Source organism: Trichechus manatus, unplaced genomic scaffold, assembly GCF_000243295.1.
Source record: "Trichechus manatus latirostris isolate Lorelei unplaced genomic scaffold, TriManLat1.0 scaffold00142, whole genome shotgun sequence".
Classification (NCBI taxonomy): Eukaryota; Metazoa; Chordata; class Mammalia; order Sirenia; family Trichechidae; genus Trichechus; species Trichechus manatus.
In genome coordinates, this window is record NW_004444078.1 from 1,675,208 (window position 1) to 1,696,878 (window position 21,671).

The following is a 21,671-nucleotide window of genomic DNA, read 5'->3' on the forward strand; positions in this document are numbered from 1 at the left end:
AAAAAAAAGTACTTTAGGAAATCTGGGATCTACAAACAAGGCCGGGTTCTTTAAACTTTAATTAAGTTTTAAACTGTAAGTTTTAAAAAAAATCAAGTCATGATTAAAAGAGCTATTGAAGACATTAATTTTTTTTTGAATTTTTGTCCTAGCTTATATCAAATCTTCAAAGCAGTGGAAAAAAGTAATTAAGACTTAGTTATATCTTAACTGTTATTATTACTATTCGTTTTTTAATAGAAAAGGCAGCATTGGTCAGCTCATCATCTAAATGCTTTCCAACTCAGCTAGTCTCGTTTGGGAAAAACCAAACCAGTTGTCTATTGTGTTTGACTTCTTTCCTCTTAGTAAGGTGCCTTGCAAAAAGAAGGCATTTAATAAATGTTTGTTGAATGAGTGAATGAAGAATGAAGAAATGATATTGTCCAAAGCAGTCATCTAGTGACAGCTCTTTGGATAGTGTGCACAGTGACTCAAAGGAATTAAACAGTCTTTATGGCCCATGCTTGGAGACTCAATTTTTCTAAAAGACAGAAAATGGCATAACATCTTAGATGATTTTTACTCCCTTGGATTTTGACCCCTGGTTCCACTTATGTCCCTAGCTCTGGTCTCTACTCTTCTTACTCCTACCTCGAGGCCCAGTCTTGCCATGGCTTCTTGGGCTTGGCTCTACATTTGTTCTCTCAGATCCCAGCTCTGATACACAGATATAATTTATCTATCCATTGTCAATAGATTAAAATATTATATTGGTCTGGGAAAAAATGTAGTTCATGCAAAGTCCTATTCACCTTATTTATTCACTGTGACAACTTTTCCCCTTGCTGTAAAAGTTGAGCTTACAGGTCTTTAATTTTCAGAACTAAACCTTATTGTCTTTTATTATGAAACCATTTTATGTTGGCTCTTTTCCCAGTGTGCTGGCACTTCTTCAGTCCTCCGTGAAATGTTAAAGAATAACAGATGTAACCCTGCAAGAACTTCAACCAATTCGGCAAGTACTCTGTGAAGTATGTCATACTCCTTGTAAGTTTGAATATAGCTTCTTTATAAACAAGGTACTGTCAGTTTCTTGCTCTCTTTCTGGAGCTTTCTGTCCTTATTTCTAGTCCATACCAAAAATCCGATTGCCAGCGAGTCTATTCCAAATCATAGCGATCCTATAGGACAGAGTAGAACTGCCCCATAGAGTTTCTGAGGAGCGGCTGGTGGATTCAAACTGCTGACCTTTTGGTTAGCAGCCGAAGGCTTAACCACTGCACCATCATTCTAGTCCATAGTGTGGTGCTATTTTGTTACTATATCAATCGGGCTATAACTGGCTGCTTGTGACAGAAATTAACTCAAAGTTGTTTAAGAAAAGAAGGTCTATGCTCACACTCTGTAGGCTCTAGGGGAAGATCCTTTCTTGTCTCTTTCAGCTCTGGTAGCCCTGAGCATTTCTTAGAGTTCCTTGGCTTGTAGACACATCTTCACGTGACATTTGCCTTCCTCCTGTGTGTGACTCTGTGTCTGTTCTCCCCTTTTATAAGACATCACTCAGAAGGGATTAGGACCCACTCTACTTTGGTATGACCTCAGTAACCTAACCAGTAACATCTGCAGAGAAAAACCCCATTTCCCCAAACAAGGTCACATTCACAAATACAGGGGTTAGGATTTCAACTTATTGTCAGGGGAATACAACTCAATCTGTAACAGTCACTTTAAGGAGTAAAGTGCTGCTAGGTTGAGGCCTCTGTGTTCTTAACCACAAAGTCCAAAGCAAAGTGGAAATCTGGCAGCTAGTCTGGATAGTTCTAGTCTCCCACCCCCAGATATTATAAAATCCACTCCGAGAATTTGAATTAACCATATATTTGAACATAAGAAGAAAACATAGCCAGGAACAAAGTAGACTCCACAGTTGTCACAAAGACCAAAGTTTAGGGGTGAGAAACCAAATGTTTCAGCTGTGCTATTGATTAAATTCAATCAGGCGAATAAATAACCCTGAAACAATAGCCCTTTCTGAGCCACAGTTTACACAATGCGGTACACAGCAAAGGTGAAAGACTCTCCAGACAGGAGGACTTTCTAGGACTTTTTCCCTGTGTTGTCCTTGTCTAGGCAGGGTGTTCTCCATGATAACCTGAACTTGAGTTTGCGCAGGCATCATTTACAAAAGGTAATTGCCTTCCACCAGATAGCATTTACTCCATGTGGTTATCTCCAACGAAAAGGGCAGCACTGTGCTGGAAGCTCACGTTTAAGGAATTAAGTAGGGCATGAGTGCAGCCAAGTAAAACAGATTTGGTGCTTTCTCAGTATTGCCAGAGAAGACAACAAAGTCAGTGTAGTTGTTACTACTTGGCACTTTGCCTTAAATGAAGTGTTAGATTCCCTATCTGGGGATCCTGCCCTTTGTTGGAAAGGCGAGTTGATTGGATGATCTAACCGTTTCCCTTCTTTGCCAACCACTGTATGTAATCCACTGTTATCATTATTAAGCATCACTCAGTGAATTTCTCTGGGAATAGTACACCCTAAAAAAATCCCCACTGAATACGGCCTTTCCCTATGATGTCATTTTCTGTTGTAGTTTAAATATTTTTAAAAGAATATCCCGGTTAAGCCAGACATCTTGTTTACAATGGGGCAGTATCACAGAACGTAGGCAATAGAACAATGCAAGTTAGCACTATGCAGTCAGTTCTGTCAAAGTTTCATGTTACATCTGATGAACTGGCTGCCTGGGACTGGGCCAAACATGACAATCTTCTCTGCCCTGGGAGGAGCTGCAGACTGAATGCCATCTAAAACGAGTCTTCATAGACAGCCCTTTCGAATATTATCATGGATCTTAGTATTCCTGAGAGTGAACATGATTTTTATTAATTAAACTTTTATATATACAGCAATACTTGATTAAGATGACTACCACCCTTGTGATTGCCTTCTGGATTTTTCTACCCCTTGTAGCAATGAGGAAGTGAATGCAGATGCCTTACCTTTATGTGAGAACTGAACTGGATTATTAAAGAAAACAACTCAACCAACAAACAAGCAGTAGTGGCTCCAGAATTTCCATAAAGAAAGGACTTGAGAATGGTCACCTATTTGGGAGGGCAGCCAGGGCCGTCTCTTGAAGTTGTATTTACATCACAAGCATACCAGCTTTACTTAGGCGATATCTGCTTAGGGGATGGCTTGGTGGGTATTATGAAGAGGCAAGAAACTCCTGAGCAACCTCCCGGCGTCACCACTCTGTGTAAATAACTAAAGCAGAAATAAAGTTTTTATCTAAATTGTCCTTTATTCTGCTAGGTATGAATCTGACCAATGTCACCATTCAGATTTTCAGGTTAAACAAACCCACGAATAAATCCCCACACTCCTTTGGCCTAAGTATTATTGCTCATAGTCTCCTTTTTTGTCCCCACATCTCCCTCCGCCTATACCTTTCCTGGTGTAAAGTAGTGTCCAACGCATTTGCCACCGCCAAAGAGCAAGTTTGTGAGGTCTAGTTTATTAATTCTTTAAGCTCTGTGGTGCCTCAAGGACAAGGCTAATAAACAATCACAGATGACAAAAGGCTAGAAAATAATAGCTCATTTGAATGAGAAAGAAACTATCTTATAGATAAATTGCGTAGAAAAGAAGCCTCCATTTTTAATCCCTCCGTGACTTGGTTTTTATGTGAAAATAGTGCCCTCTGGTGCTTGCTTAAAATTCCAGCTTTCAGAGCTGGCTAAGGAAAAGGAAACCTTTACAATCTGACCAACATCAAAGAATTTATTTAATAAGATTGGCTGCCCTTAAGACAGTGTTCTTAAATGTAGGTAAGACTTCTCTCCATTGCTCTAATATAGCATAATATAAGAGAGAATTAGGTAGTGCACACAGAAAGATCAACTGAGCAGTAGCAGAACAGATAAGACGTGCATTTATTCTAGTTCAGCAATAATGCTTTGACTGTAGGTCAAACATTGAAAAGAAAGAAAATAGAGACTCTTCATTTTTAAGATATATTATTTTCATACCCAATAAAGCTAAAACAGTAGCCTTACCTATTGTTGAGGTAGCTCTAATTTAGATCAGTTTCATGTTTTCTGGACTGTACCCGAAACCTGTTGCTGTCAAGTCGATTCCGATAGGACAGAGAACTGCCACACAGGGTTTCCAAGGAGCAGCTGGTGGATTCGAACTGCTGACCTTTTGGTGAGCAGCTGAACTCTTAACCACTGCACCACCAGGGCTCCTCTGGACTACACACTCCTGAGTAATTCCTACACATGGAAGCATGAATGCTATACTCTTCTAAAGACTTTTTTTTTCACATCTCAGGTACTTGTTACAGGTGGTGATTTTCTTTGGGGAAATTTCTTTGCCTATAGCAAGGAATTCCAAGCAGGTGATGATCTGACAAAGGCTTTTTCTGTAAATATTTGTTATAACAGCCCTCATAGTTTCCACATCAGGATCCTCCTCAAAGATTCTGGTGATAAAACTAAATACAACACTGCTACTTCAACCAGTTAAATCTCCATCTACTTGTTTCATTCTTTACAAAAGGTCAAACTGATGGATAAGACAGAGGAAAGTAGCTGTTCTAGTTCATGTCTTCCAAAATACTTACATTCACTCATCTTGCTCTTTACAGTATTATTTGGCTTGGTTCTCTTCCTCCCTTTTCCCTTTCTCTTCCTTTTTTTGGGGGGACCCTCAGATAGTGTGTAGAATGATTCAAACAAACCCGTTGCCTGCGAGTTGATTTTGACTCATAGCGACCCTATAGGACAGAGTAGAACTGCCCCATAGGGTTTCCAAGGAGCGGCTGGTGGATTCAAACTGCTGACTTTTTGGTTAGCAGCCGTGCTCTTAACCACTGCGCCACCAGGGTGCCCATAGAATGATCAGGGCTGAGAAATATTCGTTTAGAACAAAGAAGGCAAACTGGCGGCGTTCACACCAATAACTGGCCTACAGATATGCATTATTTTGTTACAGCAGTGTAGGTCAACACTATTTTTTTTTGTGTGTAAGTATGTGTGGTTAAATTATTTGAATCATGCGGACAATTGAAATTCCAGAGATTTTTCGTTAAAAATCCAGATTTCCAGCTTCTCCTCATAGATGAGAAGATTTTCAGCTGCCAATTAGAATGGTTATCCACAGGTCCCATCATCTGCATGCCTCAGGAGGTCTTTGAGCAGCACTCGATTTGGGGACTGCTCTTCATTGATAACTTTCTGTTAACATTCAGACCCCTGGGTGCGTGCTGAACTTTTGAGGGGTTCTATCGAGATACTGATCTGAAGCCCTATTAGCTGCATCTCTCTCACCTACTTTGCTCCCTCCAACCATAAAACCTAATTTCATCAGTCCCTCCCTACTCTTTTTTCCACAGTAGTACAGTACAGAAATGCTTATGGCTCAGAGATGATGCATTTTCTAAGATCTCTACTTACCCCTTCCCCCAAAGTGACCCTAGTGATGAAGAACGTGGGTCAGAGCTTACAGAAGTAACCATACCGTGACTACTCAGAAAAAAAGATACTGAAGGTCCCAACCGGGACCTCTGATAGCCCACAAGGTGCCTTAGAATCAGAAAAAGGCATTCCTTGCTCTGATTGGATACAGCCCTGCACCAAGGCTCAGCTCTTGGAAATTGAAACACTTCCTCCACCTTTCCATCTGTTCAGTAGACACTTATTGAACAGCTGCTCTATGTCAAGCACTGAGCTGGACACTGGAACCCGAAGAAAAATAACATAAAATAAACTTACTTCTTCCAAATATTCAGTTCTGAAAGGCACCGACATATGAACAAATACATAAAATACAATAAAGTGGTTAAAGGCTATCTAACTGACCGGACAAATAGAATTTTTTGGAAGTCTTTTAGCCTGCTGTCAAACCTCGTTTTCTTATTTGTGGCTCAGCAGAAACAATCACCTTTTGAACAATATGAGCAAAATGCTATGGAACCATGTAATTTGCTAAATGTTTTGGAACTCTGTTGACCAGGTGACTACCATCATGATATATTGGAGACTTTAAAAGCCATGGCTTACTGCTCAGTCTCCTCAAGGAAAAGCTGGAGGATCAGAGTATGTGCTTCATCTCTAACCAGTGGACTATGAAATGAGCCTCTCTATTTTGGAATTCATGTTTAAATCTTTAACGTACTTCTTCCATAGCTCTTCAAGCAATTGTTGCTTTCTTAAATAAAAGAAGATAAGATTTTTAGTAGAGCAAGGATTGTTAAGAACGTGGTGTCTTGAGTTGGAATGTCCAGAGTCGGAATCCGTTACCATTTTTTTAGCCCATTACCATACTTTTTGAATATTTTATTGTGTTTTAGGTGAAAGTTTACACAGCAAATTAGATTCAACAATTCACACACAGATTGTTCCATGATGTTGGTTACAGTCCCCCAATGTGTTAGCACTCTCAGCATTTCTACGCCGCCTGCCCTATCCTTCCAGTTTCCCTGCCCCTTCTTGCCTTCTCATCTTTGCTTTTGGGTAAATGTTGAAGCTCATTACTATTTGCTTAACTTTGGACAGATTATCTAACCTCATTAAACCTCAGTCTCCTTACCTGTAAATTGGAGATAGTAACAACACCTAATCCTATGGAGTATTATGAGTTTTAGGTAAAACAATGCATATGATGTCCTTAGCACTAAGTCTATATAAAATTGTAGCTGAGTTGTCATTGTTAGCTGCCATTGAGTCGGCCCCCCCAACTCATGGCGACCGCTTGCGCAATGGAACGAAATGTTGCCCAATCCTGGGAGATCAGATCATTGTGATCCATAGGATTTTCATTGGCTGATTTTCTGAAGTAGGTTGCCAGGCCTTTCTTCCTAGTCTGTCTTAGTCTGGAAGTTCCTCTGAAACCTGTTCAGCATCCTAGCAACATGGAAGCCTCCAGTGGCAGAGGGGTGGTGGCCGGGCATGAGGTACACAGGCCAGGAGTCAAACTTGGGTCTCCTAATTGGAAGGCAAGAATTCTACCACTGAACCACCACTGCCCCCTATAGCTGAGCGTTTGTTATTATTATTTGAAAAAATGTTTTAATCTGTAAATTGCATTGCTTCGGAGGTGGCAGTAGAGGGAGCACAGTCATTGGGAACGGGGCTTAAGAAAACTCCGAGATAAATAGTAAGCCCTTTGTACCAGACTGTCCCTGTTTTGATGGAGTTTGGGAGACTTGATGACACGGATGAACAGATAAAACCCACACCAGACTGCCTTGTCCCAGTATTCCTTCCTGTACAACTCATTTGGTACTAGCATATGCTACTGTAGAATTTAATATAACTTTTTGTATGTACATGTTGCGACCAGCATCTAACTCCAACTCACATAACTCCAGCTCCTCGGGACGCATAAGAAAGGAAGCTTGTAGGGAAGACGTAAGGTGCTACCATACAAATGAAAACCCGCAAATGCTGGTCTTCTTTGTACAAGAATTGGGAGGTGGAGCTGGCTTGCAACCTTCTGCAGGGAAAGTTATATTCCCTTCCTTTCTGCCTCCAAAATAAGCAATTCTATTTGGCATAATAGAAAAAAGCACAGTGAGAAGAACTGAGTTTGACTGCAACCTGCGTACCTCACTTGACCGCTCTTCATCTTGATTTTGTCCATCTGTACGATGAGGAAGAAGGGAAGGTAGAAGGCTACCTAGTGATCTCCAAAGTTTCTTACAGCATGATTATTATTATTCTAATAACAACAGTTATTATTTACTGGGCATTTTTCCCTATCTCGTTCCTTACATTATTTCTTTCGATCTTCCCAGCAGTTTCATTTGGGAAATAATATCCCCATTTGTACAGATGGGGAGTTTGGGCGTGGAGAAGTTAGGTTGCTTATCCAACTTTGTACAGTTAGTAAGTGGCAGAACGAGGGCTAGAATCTATATTTCTGCAATTTTACAATTTGAAATTTCCTTCTTGGATGAAGTAACATAAAATTACGGATAAGACTTATAACCAGGGCAATTGGAGGGCCATTTATATGGGAGAGGGGAGTCTGTGGAAGCCTTTGAGTTTAGGAAAATTTTTGAGGATGTTCATTTTTAGTGTTTGTTTTGTTTTGTTTTTGCTGTGGAAATTGTTTTGGCTCTGAGGGACTGGTGAAACCAGGGCCAAGGTAGGGTCAAGAAATTGGGAACATGAGTATTAAGAATTGATTTTAAGAAAGAGAAGGAAAGTCAACATAGAAATACCCCTTTTAAATGTCTAACTCAGTTCATGAGAGTAGTAAGGAAAGAGTTTAAGTCAGATGCTTAACCAAGCAAAAATGTGTTCATTTGTGTAGAGATTCCTCATGCTATATATCCCTGGGTGAACTAATTATGGTGACTAGGATATGATGGATAAAGCAGAGGTTCTCAAAGTATTGTCTGTGGATCCCTGGGCTGGTCTACAAAATCTTTTCAGGGGTCTGCGAGGTCAAAACTATTTTTGGAGTAGTATTAATACTGTGTTTGTCTTTTCACTCTGTTGCCATGTGCACCGATGGTGCCAAAGTAATGGCGAGTAAATCTGTTGCTGCCTTAGCACAAAACAAGACAGTGGCACCAAATTATACTAGTAGTCATTGTATCCTTCACCACCAGTTTGACTTATGAGTGCTCTGGATGAAGCAGTAAAAATATTAATTTTATGAAATCTCAGACCTTGAGAACACATTTTTTAATATTTTGTGTGGTGAAATGGGAAGTACGCATACTAAAGTACGATGGTTGTTCAGGGAAAAGCACTTGCGTGATTGCTTGAGTTGCCCACTGAACTGGCCACTTTTCTAATGGAACACCATTTTTACTTGAAAGAACAACTGACAGACAAACTACGGTTATTCAGTCTTAGGTATCTGGAAGACTTTTTTTTTTTTTAATGAACATAGCCAACCTGCCTGTCACTTCAAGGAAAACAACTGACAGCATCTGTTGCCAGTATTGAAATTGCAGCTTTCAAGCAAAAATTAGAATTTGGAAAACTTGTATCCATCATTGTGAGCTTGACAGCTTCCCAACACTTACAATGCTTTTATGATGAGGTCAGCAGTGATATTACCTAATGTGATTTTCTGATATTGCATGAGGAAATGTGTCAGCATTTGGAAGAGCTACAAAACTCAGTGAACCAATGTTTTACAAATGACCAATGTATGAGATTACAAAATCATGCATGAGTAAACGGTCTATTCAAAGTCCAAGATACACCAATGAATTTTAATGTAGACTATCTAAAGTTTGTTGATATGGTTTAGATTTCATAGTGCAACTAACCCTTAAGAAACTACCACTTGTTCGGTGTTGTCTTAGTCATCTAGTGCTGCTCTAACAGAAAAACCACAAGTGAATGGCTTTAACAAATAGAAGTTTATAGTCTCACAGGCTAGTAGGCTAGAAGCCCAACTCAGGGCATCTGCTCCAGGGGAACGCTTTCTCTCTCTGTCGGCTCTGGAGGAAGTTCCTTGTCATCAGTCTTCCCCTGGCCTAGGAGCTTCTTCGTGCAGGAACCTCAGGTCCAAAGGACATGCTCTGATTCCATCATTGCTTTCTTGATGGTATGAGGTCCCCATGTCTCTCTGCTCACTTCTCTCTTTTATATCACAAAACAGATTGGCTCAAGACACAACCCAATCTTATAAATTGAGTCCTGACTCATTAACATAACTGCCACTAATCAAATCTCATTAACATCATAGAGACAGGATTTACAACACATAGGAAAGTCACATCAGATGACAAAATGGTGGACAATCACATAATATTGGGAATCATGGCCTAGTCAAACTAATATAGATAGTTTTGGGGCACACAGCTCAATCCATGACAAGTGTTATGTAGTATCAAAGAAGAATATCCACAATTATCTAAAAGGTATTAAAAAGACTCCTCCCTTTACCAGCTGCACATCTGTGTGAGTCTGGATTTTCTTCCTATGCTTCAAGCAAAACAGCATTTTGCAACAAATTAAACGCAGAAGCAGATAGGAGAATCCAGCCGTCTTCTCTTAAGCCAGATATTTAAGAGATTTTTTAAAATGTAACACAATGCCACTCCTCTCACGATTTTTTCTATTTTGAAAGATAGTTATTTTTCATTAAAAATGTTTTATGTTAACGTGTAATGGATTTATTATTGTAATTTTAAAGGAAAAATATTTTAATTTTTTTCACATTTTTAGTTTTTAATATAGTAAATAGCAATAGATACAAACCTCACAAAAGTTCTTTGGGGTCATCAACAATTTTTAAGAGCATAACAGGGTCTTGAGACCAAACAGGTTGAAAACTGCTGGGGGAATCCCAAGGTGAACCCGTTATAGGAAGGAAGAGAACAAACCCTCTGCTTCATATGGTAGGCACAACAGCTAAATACAATGACAATAAACCCACTGCTGTTGAGTGGATTCAAACTCGTAGCAACTCTATAGAACAGAATAGAACTGCCCATAGGGTTTCCAAGGAGCAACTGGTGGATTCAAACTGCCGACATTTTGGTTAGCAGCCAAGTTCTTAACCACTGTGCGACCAGGGCTCCACAATGATGATAAAGACACAAAGACAAGGACCAGAAAAACTAGTATGACTAACAAAATAAGGCAGGAAGTGAAAAGTGCTGAATAAGTGGTATAGATCTGTGCCATCCAATACGTTAGCCACTAGTGGCTATTAAGTACATGAAATGTGGCTAGTCCGAATTAAGATGTGCAGTAAGCGTTAAATACATTCCAGATTTCAAAGATTTAGTACGAAAAAAATGCAAAAATACATCTCATTAATAATTTTTTATATTGATTACATGTTGAAATCTTAATGTTCTGTATTTTTACTGGGTTATTTATATTATTAAAATTAATTTCACCTGTTTCTTTTTACTTTTTTAATGGCACTTCTATAAAGTTTAAAATTACATACGTGGTTTGCATTTTATTTCTGTTAAATGACGCTGTTTTAGGTAGGAAGTGTGACAAGAATTCAGAGCAGGGAACAGTTGCTATGGACTTGAGTCATCAGTGAAGTCTTCTCAGAGAAGGATAGGATTTCAATAATGAAGAAGTTGGAGGAGGAAATTTCAGTGGAAAGGAGCATCAATACTGAAATATAAGATAGTCTAGCGGACGGAGCCCTGGTGGCGCAGTGGTTAAGAGCTCAGCTGCTAACCAAAAGGTCAGCAGTTCAAATCCACCAGCTGCTCCTTGGAAACCCTATGGGGCAGTTCTACTCTGTCCTATAGTGTCGCTATGAGTCGGAACCGACTTGACAGCACCTAACAACAACAACAACAGTCTAGGGGACAGAGTAGACTGGTCTAGGTTGAATCATCGACTCCTGTAGGGGAGAAAAGCTTCCTGGATAGGTTGCGATCAAATTGTGAAGAGCTTTGAGTGCCAAGAATTTGGACTGTTTCCTATAGGCAGTGAGCCCTTCCCGAGAAGAAAATAAGACTTTGCCTAGTCACTGATAGAATGACCTGAATTAGGCACTTTCTTCACTTGAAACAGAGCAGCACAAGCTTCTGGAAGCTCTGCCCAGGGAGCAAGCAGACAGTACTAGGCCTATGTGTGAATTTAGAATGACGTGTACAGAGTGTGATCTTGTAGTTGATTGACTTATTTTAGGGGGTGAGGTGAGGCAAATTTAAGTGCATTAGAATAACGTCACCCGGAAGAGGAGGAGAATCCAGAAGGTGTACCTGTGTAATGGCTTGTAGGGACCAGCGGTGAAGTCGTCCCTTTACCTCGGTACATTGTTTTATGCATGTGCCTAATCCAGTCATTTCTTCTGTCTTTCTTTCAGTTTGTCTATCTTCCTTTATTTTTCTGGATGTTTATAGAACTCTCCCTATATGTTAGGGGGGTATCATCTAGTTCTGAGGAAATGAGATGAAAAAACCACTGAGGTGGGAGTTAAAACCCCTGGGTTTGTATCCAGACTCACCAAGTAACTCCTTGAGTCACTTTGGTCACATCTCTGGGATTTGGTGTCTTTAGATGTGAAAGCAGAGTTAGAACCGGATGAGACCAAGACATCCTCCAGTTCTATGATTCTAGAACAGGTCTATGTCACAGAGGATACTACAGCAACCAGGTACGAGGCTACCCAGGGACAGTAGGAGGATGCTGGGCCAGTAAGGCAGGCATTGGTGGCCTGTGCAGGAGTTGGGCCAACCCTTTGGATGAGGTTGTCCTCCTCTGAGTAAGCAGGCCCTACTGGAACTGGAACACAGGTAGGTCTATGAGTTTGGTGTTTTGATCCTGGCTACTAACCCTTTCATCCCAGGGTAAGTGGAGCCTGGTGCTAAGGAGATAGAAAGCCGAGAAATTTGGCTCCAGGCAGGTTTGTTTGCTGAAGCTCTCTGTCCGGGGGAAGGAAGGAAGAAAATGAATGTGTACCACTACTCCCCCCCTCATCCCCGATATCCAAGGCCACCTGCAGATGCAAGAGTGGCTGATGGGGGATACGGGGGGAGGGTACCAACTGTTTCTGCTCTTTAGTATTTTTAGAAGACAGAGTGGGCGGAAACAGACCCAAGTAAAGTCCCAGAAACTCAAATACTGACGCACAGGAAAGCCTCAAGTGGGAGGAGAAATGCAAATCCCCTACTAATGATGTCAGCGGCTTTGTACTGGGGACTAGAAGGGTGATTCTGACTTTGGACTTGAGCACTGCCTGGGACCTAGGCTGAGAGAGGGCCAGGTAAGGCGAGCAAACCATACCTTTGCATTGCCTCTCTGGAGGAGAAACAGGCCAGCAAATGCTTATGCGGGATGCTACTGAGGCTTCAGTTTTCATTTGATGTTTTGATAGTTGCTCCATTTTAACCTGAGAAGCGATAATTCTAAAGAGAATTATCTTGCCCAGCTCCAAGATGTGACTATGCGCTCACTCTGGTCTTTTTTAAGAGAGTGCCAGAAAGTCCCCAGGGAGGTCTCCCAGCAGCAGCTCCCTGGCACTCTGCCCTGAAGGCCCTGGAACCCCAGGTGCCTCTGTGAATAGCTGAATGGCAGGGTGGGTGGGAGAGTTGTGGCTGATGTGGAGGTGTGTCCCCACGAAGTGCTGAAAGTGAGCCCCTCTTCGCTTTCTTAGCCAGCTTCTCTAGATCTGTGATGTCTGACATTTGATTCCATGCCTGGGTTTCAGACAAAAGCCCATACCTAGGGTAGCCAGTGATAGTGGCTTTGATGAGAGCAAGTGATACTTAGGGCAGGTCATCTCCTTTGCAGGTTGTGAATCACAGAGCCAACGTGGCACCATTAGCTCCCAGAGAGTGGGACAAATGCCCCTTTTGGGAGATCTGCTTGGGCCAGGCACTCAAAGGGAGCAGACAGGCTCTCAGTTTTCAGAAGAAATGTTTCATAATTTACTAGTGATGAGGGAATTAGCCCTTAGAGAGTGAAAGCAAACAACCAACCAAAAAAAAAAGAAACTGAAAGATGTCTAAAGGCAATTCTAGAGGCTGCAACAGAGAAGAATGTCTTAGGACTATTTACCTTATCAGTCTCTTTTTTCAGCCTTGCGTTCATCTTTCCAGAAGGTTGACTCAGGTCTTATGAGTGATCTAAGTTTAGGATAGGTTCAGCCCAGTTAATTCTTAATTAGAAGTGAGATTTTCATATAAATCATAGCAAGGATTCAACAAGAGTTACAATTAAAATTATATTATTTTTAGCTGTGTTCTCTGTTGTCATTGATAGAGATAAAGCAGGACAATGTTGATAGTAGCATGAGAACAAATGTTCCAATTTTGTGTGGTATATATACATACGTGTATATATGCACCCAGAGCCCTGGTGGCATAGTGGTTAAGAGCTCTGCTGTTAACCAAAAAGGTCAGCAGTTCGAATCCAACAGCCGCTCCTTGGAAGCCCTATCAGGCAATTCTGCTCTGTCCTACAGGGTCACTATGAGTTGGAATTGACTCAGCTGCAACAGGTTTATGTATACACCCAGCATTTGGAAAGACAACTGGGTCTGGCCTTAGGGGACCTCAGCTGGATTCTTAGGAGCTGTATATCTTGGACGGGAGTTGAATTCACCTATTTGATAATCAGGGTTTTTTTGTTTGTTTTTGTTTTTTCATTTTTAAAGTTGGAGTAATACTATCGATTTACCTCATTCATAGCAATATTAGGAGCACCACTCATTATTTAACAGGCACTTACTGAGGGCTTACAATGTACCTATAATTGTAACGTGTAAAGGTCTTTATAAAACATAAAGTGATGTGCAAACAGAGGCATTTCTTTTCCCATTTGCTTTCTCTTTAGAAAAACACTGGCAACAGTTCTATACATTTTAGATCATTTCTAGGGAGCTCAAGAAAAAAGGTGTTAAAAACAGTTATGAAATATATTAAATTTATCATCGGATGTTCTATAGGCAAAAGGAAACATTAAGTTACTACAAGATGTTGTAAAATACTATGGAGATTAATCAGTAAGAGATTGTTTTCTTTGGCCTAGAATTGCTGACAAAACAATAAAAAATTTGACTTTGGGAAAAGTGAAACACTGTATTTTAAATGAGACAATGTCATATTAATTTCCCTGACTTAGGAAATATGTCTAAAGTTTCTAAATGGGCCAGACTGGGGTTATGTAGGGGAAACACATAGTTTTGTTTTATGCCAGGCTGCATAAAGTATATCAAGTGTAGTTTCTTCCTCCGTAAAGTAACTTGAGTGTTTAACCACTGTCCCATTCACATCAGAGACAAAGTAAAAGTTGACTTTAAAAGATTTGCCCAACCATAGTGGATCATCACAGAAAGAAATGAAAAATATTTATTGGTTCCAAGATACATTGAACTGAAAGAACTAGAACCCATGAAAATGTATACATGAAATTCTTCATGGACCTAAGACAGAATTAGACCAGAAGTCTAGAACTTAAAGCTCACTCTAGAAGCTAGACAAACTGAAATAGAGAAAAAAAGGATTGGGCAGTTTCATACAAAAGAAGCTTTTATTGGGTGTCCTGCACATGTAAAGCCTTAAGAAGTTCTTCCAAAAAACCAAACTCGTTGCCATTGAGTTGATTCCAACTCATAGCGACTCTCTAGGACAGAGTAGAACTGTCCCATAGGGTTTCCAAGGGGCGGCTGGTGGATTTGAACTACCGACCTTTTGGTTAGCAGCCGAACTCTTAACCACCAGGGCTCCATAAGTGAGTCTTAGGAAGTATAATAGATGTTAAGTATATGATTTGCCTTAATGTTGCTCAAGTCTAATAGTGTAGAGAGAGCAAAGGATAGAGAAGGAGCTTGTTGAAAATAAATATCTGTGTAGACAGATGAAGGTGGGAAATGATTTTAGGGGTCGAAAGATTCCTGGGGAAGGTGGAACAAGAGTTCTTGTTAGAGCAAGGAAGGATATGTTTTGGTGACGGAGGAAGAAGGCTTTTTCTTTGCATTAGGTATGACTAAGGTAGAAGCTTAGAGGAATTCTATATCTGTGCACTGAAAGCATTTTTTCTTTTCTGTCTTTTTTAATTAAGTGACTATAAAAGAAATTTTTCTCCATTTACTGAACTAGTGGGCAACATTTTCTTCATCTGAAATTTAAGGAAAGAAGAAAGCATGTACCACAGCTATTAATTAACTTTAGTTTAAAACTCTAATTTTACCCTTTCTTTTACAGTATGTCTCAATGGAATCAAGTTCAACAGTTAGAAATCAAGTTTTTGGAGCAAGTAGATCAATTTTACGATGACAACTTTCCTATGGAAATTCGACATCTGCTGGCCCAGTGGATTGAAAATCAAGACTGGTAGGATCAAACATTATTCTATTTTTCCCTATAAGTGGATGCACAAATGGGTTATACTTTATTCATGTAGGTTTCTTCTGTGGTCCACTTGTGACTCAGGAGATGCATTCTTTTCAAGTAAAGAACTTCTTCAAGGATTTGGAAAGCCTTCTCAAAGGAGGAGAAGAATTGCCCTTTCTAGGTTCACCCATTGTAGATGAAAACTGAATAGTTTGAGTGCTTTGTTTTTCTGTAAGCCAAACTTCAACAATTTTTCTATGTATTAATAAGCCAATAATTAAATCTGTTGATATGTATATATACTAGATTAGATAGATAGGTAGACAGACAGACAGAAAGAATGCATGAAAGGAAGAAGGAAAGATGAGAGATCTTGTATTATCAATCATTTAAACTAAATGGTACATTCTTCACTCCCTATACCATCCAAACTGAAGCATCTTTGTGGTCCTAATCTCAAGTCTAAATAGTGGAATTCCAAAAAAAAAGTCATTACTGAACTATCCTGTATCTGGAAAACATAGCCTCAGACCCATTTTAGGGACAATGTATTTTGATAATGTTTTTTCTTGTTGCAATAATTTCTTCTATTAAAAAGAAAGATAAATTATGGGAAACAGTTTTTAAATAGTTAATAAATATTTTTAAATATTTTCTGAGAAAATTATGTTATATGCTTGCTCCATTATATTTTTACATATTCTTCTCTAATGCTGCTACAATCAGTTACTTTTTCATTCAATATATAATATTAGTATGGGCTACATGAGAAGAATCTAAGAATTTGACTATAAAGTATAAACTATTCAGATGAAAATATTAAAAGTAGTCAATGGACTAGACATTTTAAAGTGTCTGGCCAATTGGTGTTACAATGTCCCAATTTGACTCCGTCTTATATTTTCCAAAGGAGATTTTATGAGAGTTCTTAGATAATAGGAAGAAAATTCCTAAAAAACTTAGAATACTTTATTTACTAAAGCAAATCCTCCCTCCCTCCCTCCCCCTTCCTTCTTATCTCCTTCCCTACCTCTCATTCCCTTCCTTCCCCTCCTCCCTCCCTCCCTCCCTTCCTTTTTCTTTCTGTCTAAACTTTATTTATTTTGTTGTTGTTGGGAATATACGCAGCAAAACATACACCAATTTAACAGTTTCTACATGTACAGTTTAGTGACATTGATTACATTCTTCAAGTTGTATAACCATTCTCACCCTCCTTTTCTGAATTGTTCCTCCTTCATTAACATAAACTCACTGCTCCCTAAGATTCCTTCTAATCTTTCTAGTTGCTGTTGTCAATTTGATCCCACATAGGTAGTTCTTGAAAGACCATCATGCTCAAAACCAAATCCAAACTTGTTGCTGTTGAGTCGATTTTGACTCACAGTGACCCTACAGGATAGCGTAGAACTGCCTCATAGGGTTTCTAAGAAGCGGCTGGTGGATCCAAACTGCCAACCTTTTTGGTTAGAAGCTGAGCTCTTAGCCACTTTTAAGATGACTTCAGGGGATATTTTTGGTTTAAGGGTTAAAGATTATCTCAGGGCAATAATTTCAGAGGTTCATCCACCCTCCATGGCTCTAGAAAGTTTAGAGTCCATGAGAGTTTGAAATTCTGTTCTGCACTTTCCATGTTTTGATCAGGATTCTTCCATGGGATCTTTGATCAAAATGTTTAGTAATGGTAACCGGCCACCATTCAGTTCCTCTGGTCTCATGGCAAAGGAGGCAGTTGTTCATGGAGGCAATTAGCCACACATTTCATATCTCCTCCTGTTCCTGACTCTCCTTCTTCCTCTGTTGCTCCAGGTGAATAGAGACCAATTGTTGTGGCTTGGATGGACACTTGTAAGCTTTTAAGACCCCAGGCACTACACAAGGAACTAGGAGGTAGAACAGAAGCACTAAACGCGTCATTAGGCCAATTAACTGCTATGTCCCATGAAACTATGACCCTAAACCTCCAAACTAGGGAAACAAATCCCATGAGGTGTTTGGTTGTGCATCTTCCTTCTTTCCTTCCCGGGTACAGTTAAGAAATGGTCTCAGCAATTGAAAAAAGCACTGTTCCAATTATTTGAAATTTTTGGGATAATATAATTAAAAGCTGTAAGAGATGCTTCCTTTTTTTAAATCGATGAAATCTAGTACCTGTTTTTTTGCTTTTAAAACATTGATTATATCAATTCTCTACCATAGATTTGGTATGAATAAACTTAATTTCTTAGCATGATTCACATTCTTTATAGATATCTTCACCTTGCATAGTTTAATTTTTAAAAACCCCTTAATGCTTATCACTATGGAATAGATTTATCACTTTAAAATTAGTGCGGTAAACAGACATTTTACCAAGTTGTTTCCTGTTGTATAATAACACTTTTGTTTTATTAGGGAGGCAGCTTCTAACAATGAAACCATGGCAACAATTCTTCTTCAAAACTTGTTAATACAACTGGATGAACAGTTAGGTCGCGTTTCCAAAGAGAAAAACCTGCTCTTGATACACAATCTAAAAAGAATTAGGAAAGTCCTTCAGGTGAGAATGTATTCTAATTTTAAAAAATATTTGGATTTATGAGTCTTACATTCAGTTATAAAAAAGTCATGTATGTAACCTTCTATTATTTTCAAACCAGGTTTAAGGGAAAAATCTGAGTTCTTTAATTATTTTTAAATTTTGTGCTGAATTTTATTTCATTATCCAATACCTGTTTTTCGAGAAAAAATTTTTGAATGCAAAATACACTATCAGCAAGAAGGGGTGTGTGTGTGCGTGTGTGTGTGTGTGTGTGTTTTGTGTGACAGTTGCATATGACTTAAGTTTTCCAGATGCAATCAAATTGAACAACATCAAATCAGGGATTAAAAAGATAATAATCAGTTTCCTCACTATCCCCCCAGCTCTTCCTTGCTTTATTCTCTTATGCAATAATTTATAGTTGGTATTGTTAACATTCATAGGTGGTAGCATCATGGATGTATGTAGTCTTCCAGATTTGGTTCAAATCTCACCTTCTTTAAAAGTGTTCTTTGGCCGCTATCTCAAAGGTTTACCAGGCAAAGATCTCTCTTGTATTCCTACACATCTGTATTTAGTATATTCTACATTATTGCCATTTCTATGTGTTTGTTCTTCCCCAGACTATGGGATTCTTGAAGCAAGGACTCCAGTATTCAGCTCTGAATTTCCAGCACTCAGTATAAGGCCTGACACATAGTAGACATGTAATATTTATTGCTTAAAGGAACAAATAAATGAAGTGAGTGAATCAGTGATCTAAAGGATTAAGGGTAGGCTAATACTGAGCTAAACCCGGAGGTTCTTATGTGACAGACTCTGAACACTAACTACTGTAGTATTTACTGAGTGCCTACGATCTATTAGACAACAAAGGGAGTGTATTTTTAGAATATTGTTCCCAGACTATAATAGAAATGTGCTGGAAAATAAAGCTTCTTACATTTGTGAGAGGGCCATATACATTTGTTTTTCCTATTGTTGTTATGAGTTGCACTGAGCCATCTTTGCCCTTGTAATCCCCTACAAATTTGCAAGACACTAGTTGGGAAGGTAGGAAAGTAGCCTGGTGCCAAAAAAAAAAAAACCCAAAAATTTTCACTGCGTAAAGAAAGCTGTCTTTTATGGGGGAGAAGACATTTAACCTTGGCCCCATTAGCTTAGTGCTTTAATCAATAAGCTTAAAACAGGAATCGGCAAACTCTGGCCCACAAGTCAACTCTGGCCCACTACCCAATACCTGTTTATATACAATTCATGATTAAGGATGGCTTTTACATTTTTAAATGGTTGAAAAAATACTACCTGGTGACACATAAAAATTACATGAAATTAAAATTCCAATGTCTAGAAATAAAATTTTATTGGAACACAGTCATGCTCATTCGTGTCTTGTCCATGGCCGCTTTTGTGCTACAATGGCAGAGTTGAGTAGGTGCCGCAGAGACCATTGGCCATAAAGACTAAAACACAAATATCGCGCGTGTGCGTGTGTGTATTATGTATTTCTCTGGCCTGTTATAGAAAAAATTTGCTGAACCCTGATCTAGAAGCAAAGTTCCTACAGGTCACTTTGCTAGAGGGGCACAGAAGGATAAAGTGTATTCAAATTCTGGCTCTCAATATGGCCGTGAGCAAATCACTTACTCTTTCCAAAGTCCTTGTATCTTTTCATGTAAATGAGAATGATTGTTACCTACCTTTTATGATGTGAGGAAGACTAGAGCTTTTATTCTGGCAGACAGTAGGCTTTCAATAAATGGTACTCGTTGGTGAAGAAAATAAACCACTGTCGTTGAGTCGATTCTGACTCACAACGACCCTATAGGACAAAGTAAAACCGCCCCACAGGGTTTCCACTGTAAATCTTTACTGAAGCAGACTGCTGCATCTTTCCCCCATGGAGTGGCTGGTGGATTCCAACTGCCACCTATTGGTTAGCCAGCTGACTGTTTTAACCACTGCACCATCAAGGCTCCTTGATGGAGAAAATAGTATCTTTTCAGTGTAAATCAAGGCTAAGTATACCGTTTATCTTTTTTTCTGTGTGGGAAAAGATTGTAAGGGGTGCACTTCTCTTCTTTCCAATCCTATCAGACCAATCTTGTAAAACATCATTTCTATCTCACTGCTCCACTACTCAAGAACTTGCAGTAACTCCCAGTTACGTTCCAGCTCATACACAAGCTCTTATTCTTGTGTCATTGGTCCTCCAGCATCTGACCTCTTTATACCTTTCCCAACAAATTTCCTGGGGCTATTCAACATTTCTATCTCAGAAAAATAAAATCTACTCCCTGTTCCCAAACACACTAAGCTCATTCATTAATGACTCTGAGCCTTTGTCCATGATGGTCGCATGACCAGGAATGCTCTAGCATCTCTCTTCCTCCAGCCCAGTTCTAGAGAACTTGCTTCGGTCCTAGCACAGTAAGGACACCTTCGCCATACCTTTCAGCCCTTGCCCTCATCCATCACAGGACACTGGTTGTAAAATAACCAGCTTCACCTCATCTCCCTTTCATCTGTGTTGGATGTGTCTAACCAGGTCACGAGCTCTTTGAAGGTAAAAACCTGACCTCCTTTTGTAAACTCCTCCTTCCCTCCAGCACTCAAATGGCTCTGCTACACACTCGGAACTCAAAGCACAGTTTGTTTTAAGATACTCCAAATTGACAAATACACTTTTCCTTATGCTTTGTATATTTAATTTTATAAACTATAGTTGAGTATTTATATTAATTCAGAACTCAGTAGAAAACAGTAATAAAGAAGACCATCAACTCCTGTTTTGTATCTAAACAAGCCTGCATTTTATGCTTCTTTTTAATCTATCATATTCTCACTAAATTTATTTTTGATAAGTCTTTTTGATGAAGGAAGTGCTGCCTCCCTCCAAAAAAAACCTCCTATCAAGACTATTGACACAGTGGGTAGCTGCTGTGAACATTTTCATTCCCTGAGATTTTTAAAACCCATTTTAACTGTTATAACAACAACAACAAAAAAAGAGCAAACAACACGGAGTCTGGCGAACTCAGTAGGTATACAGTAGGTTTATTTTGATTCTTTCTAGAGAAATTGAGGTCTCTAGTTTCAATATTTTAATTCACTATTTATATCACACTTATTTCCAATAAGAATTTAGAATGATTTACCACTGACCCTAGGGTAAAGGCAAGCTCCAAAGTGAGAGGCAGTGAAAACTGATGTCCAGCTGGTCTTGGCCCCTTTTTAAAATTCTGAGTATCTAAAAAATGTCTTCTCATTGCATTAAGAAGTGTGATATGTTTCATATTTTTAAAACTATATATTTCAGTTCTAGACAGCTATCTGTTGACTCAATGCTATTAAATATGAAGAAATTAACAT

At 39.3% G+C, this 21,671-nt stretch overlaps 1 protein-coding gene across 3 annotated transcripts in view; it reads left to right on the forward strand.

Moving 5' to 3' along the window:
* Positions 1 to 12,441: 12,441 nt before the first annotated feature.
* STAT4 (signal transducer and activator of transcription 4) overlaps positions 12,442 to 21,671 on the forward strand; it is a 99,452-nt gene continuing 90,222 nt past the window's right edge. The window contains exons 1-3 of one of the 3 annotated variants that reach the window (XM_004385577.2): positions 12,442 to 12,708; positions 15,650 to 15,778; positions 18,173 to 18,317. In XM_004385577.2, coding sequence (XP_004385634.1) covers positions 15,651 to 15,778; positions 18,173 to 18,317 — 273 coding nt within the window. In that variant the 5' untranslated portion in view covers positions 12,442 to 12,708; position 15,650. Of the gene's footprint in view, positions 12,709 to 15,649; positions 15,779 to 18,172; positions 18,318 to 21,671 lie in introns of those variants that run through there. The other 2 variants (XM_023739859.1, XM_023739858.1) reach the window with 2 other exon arrangements.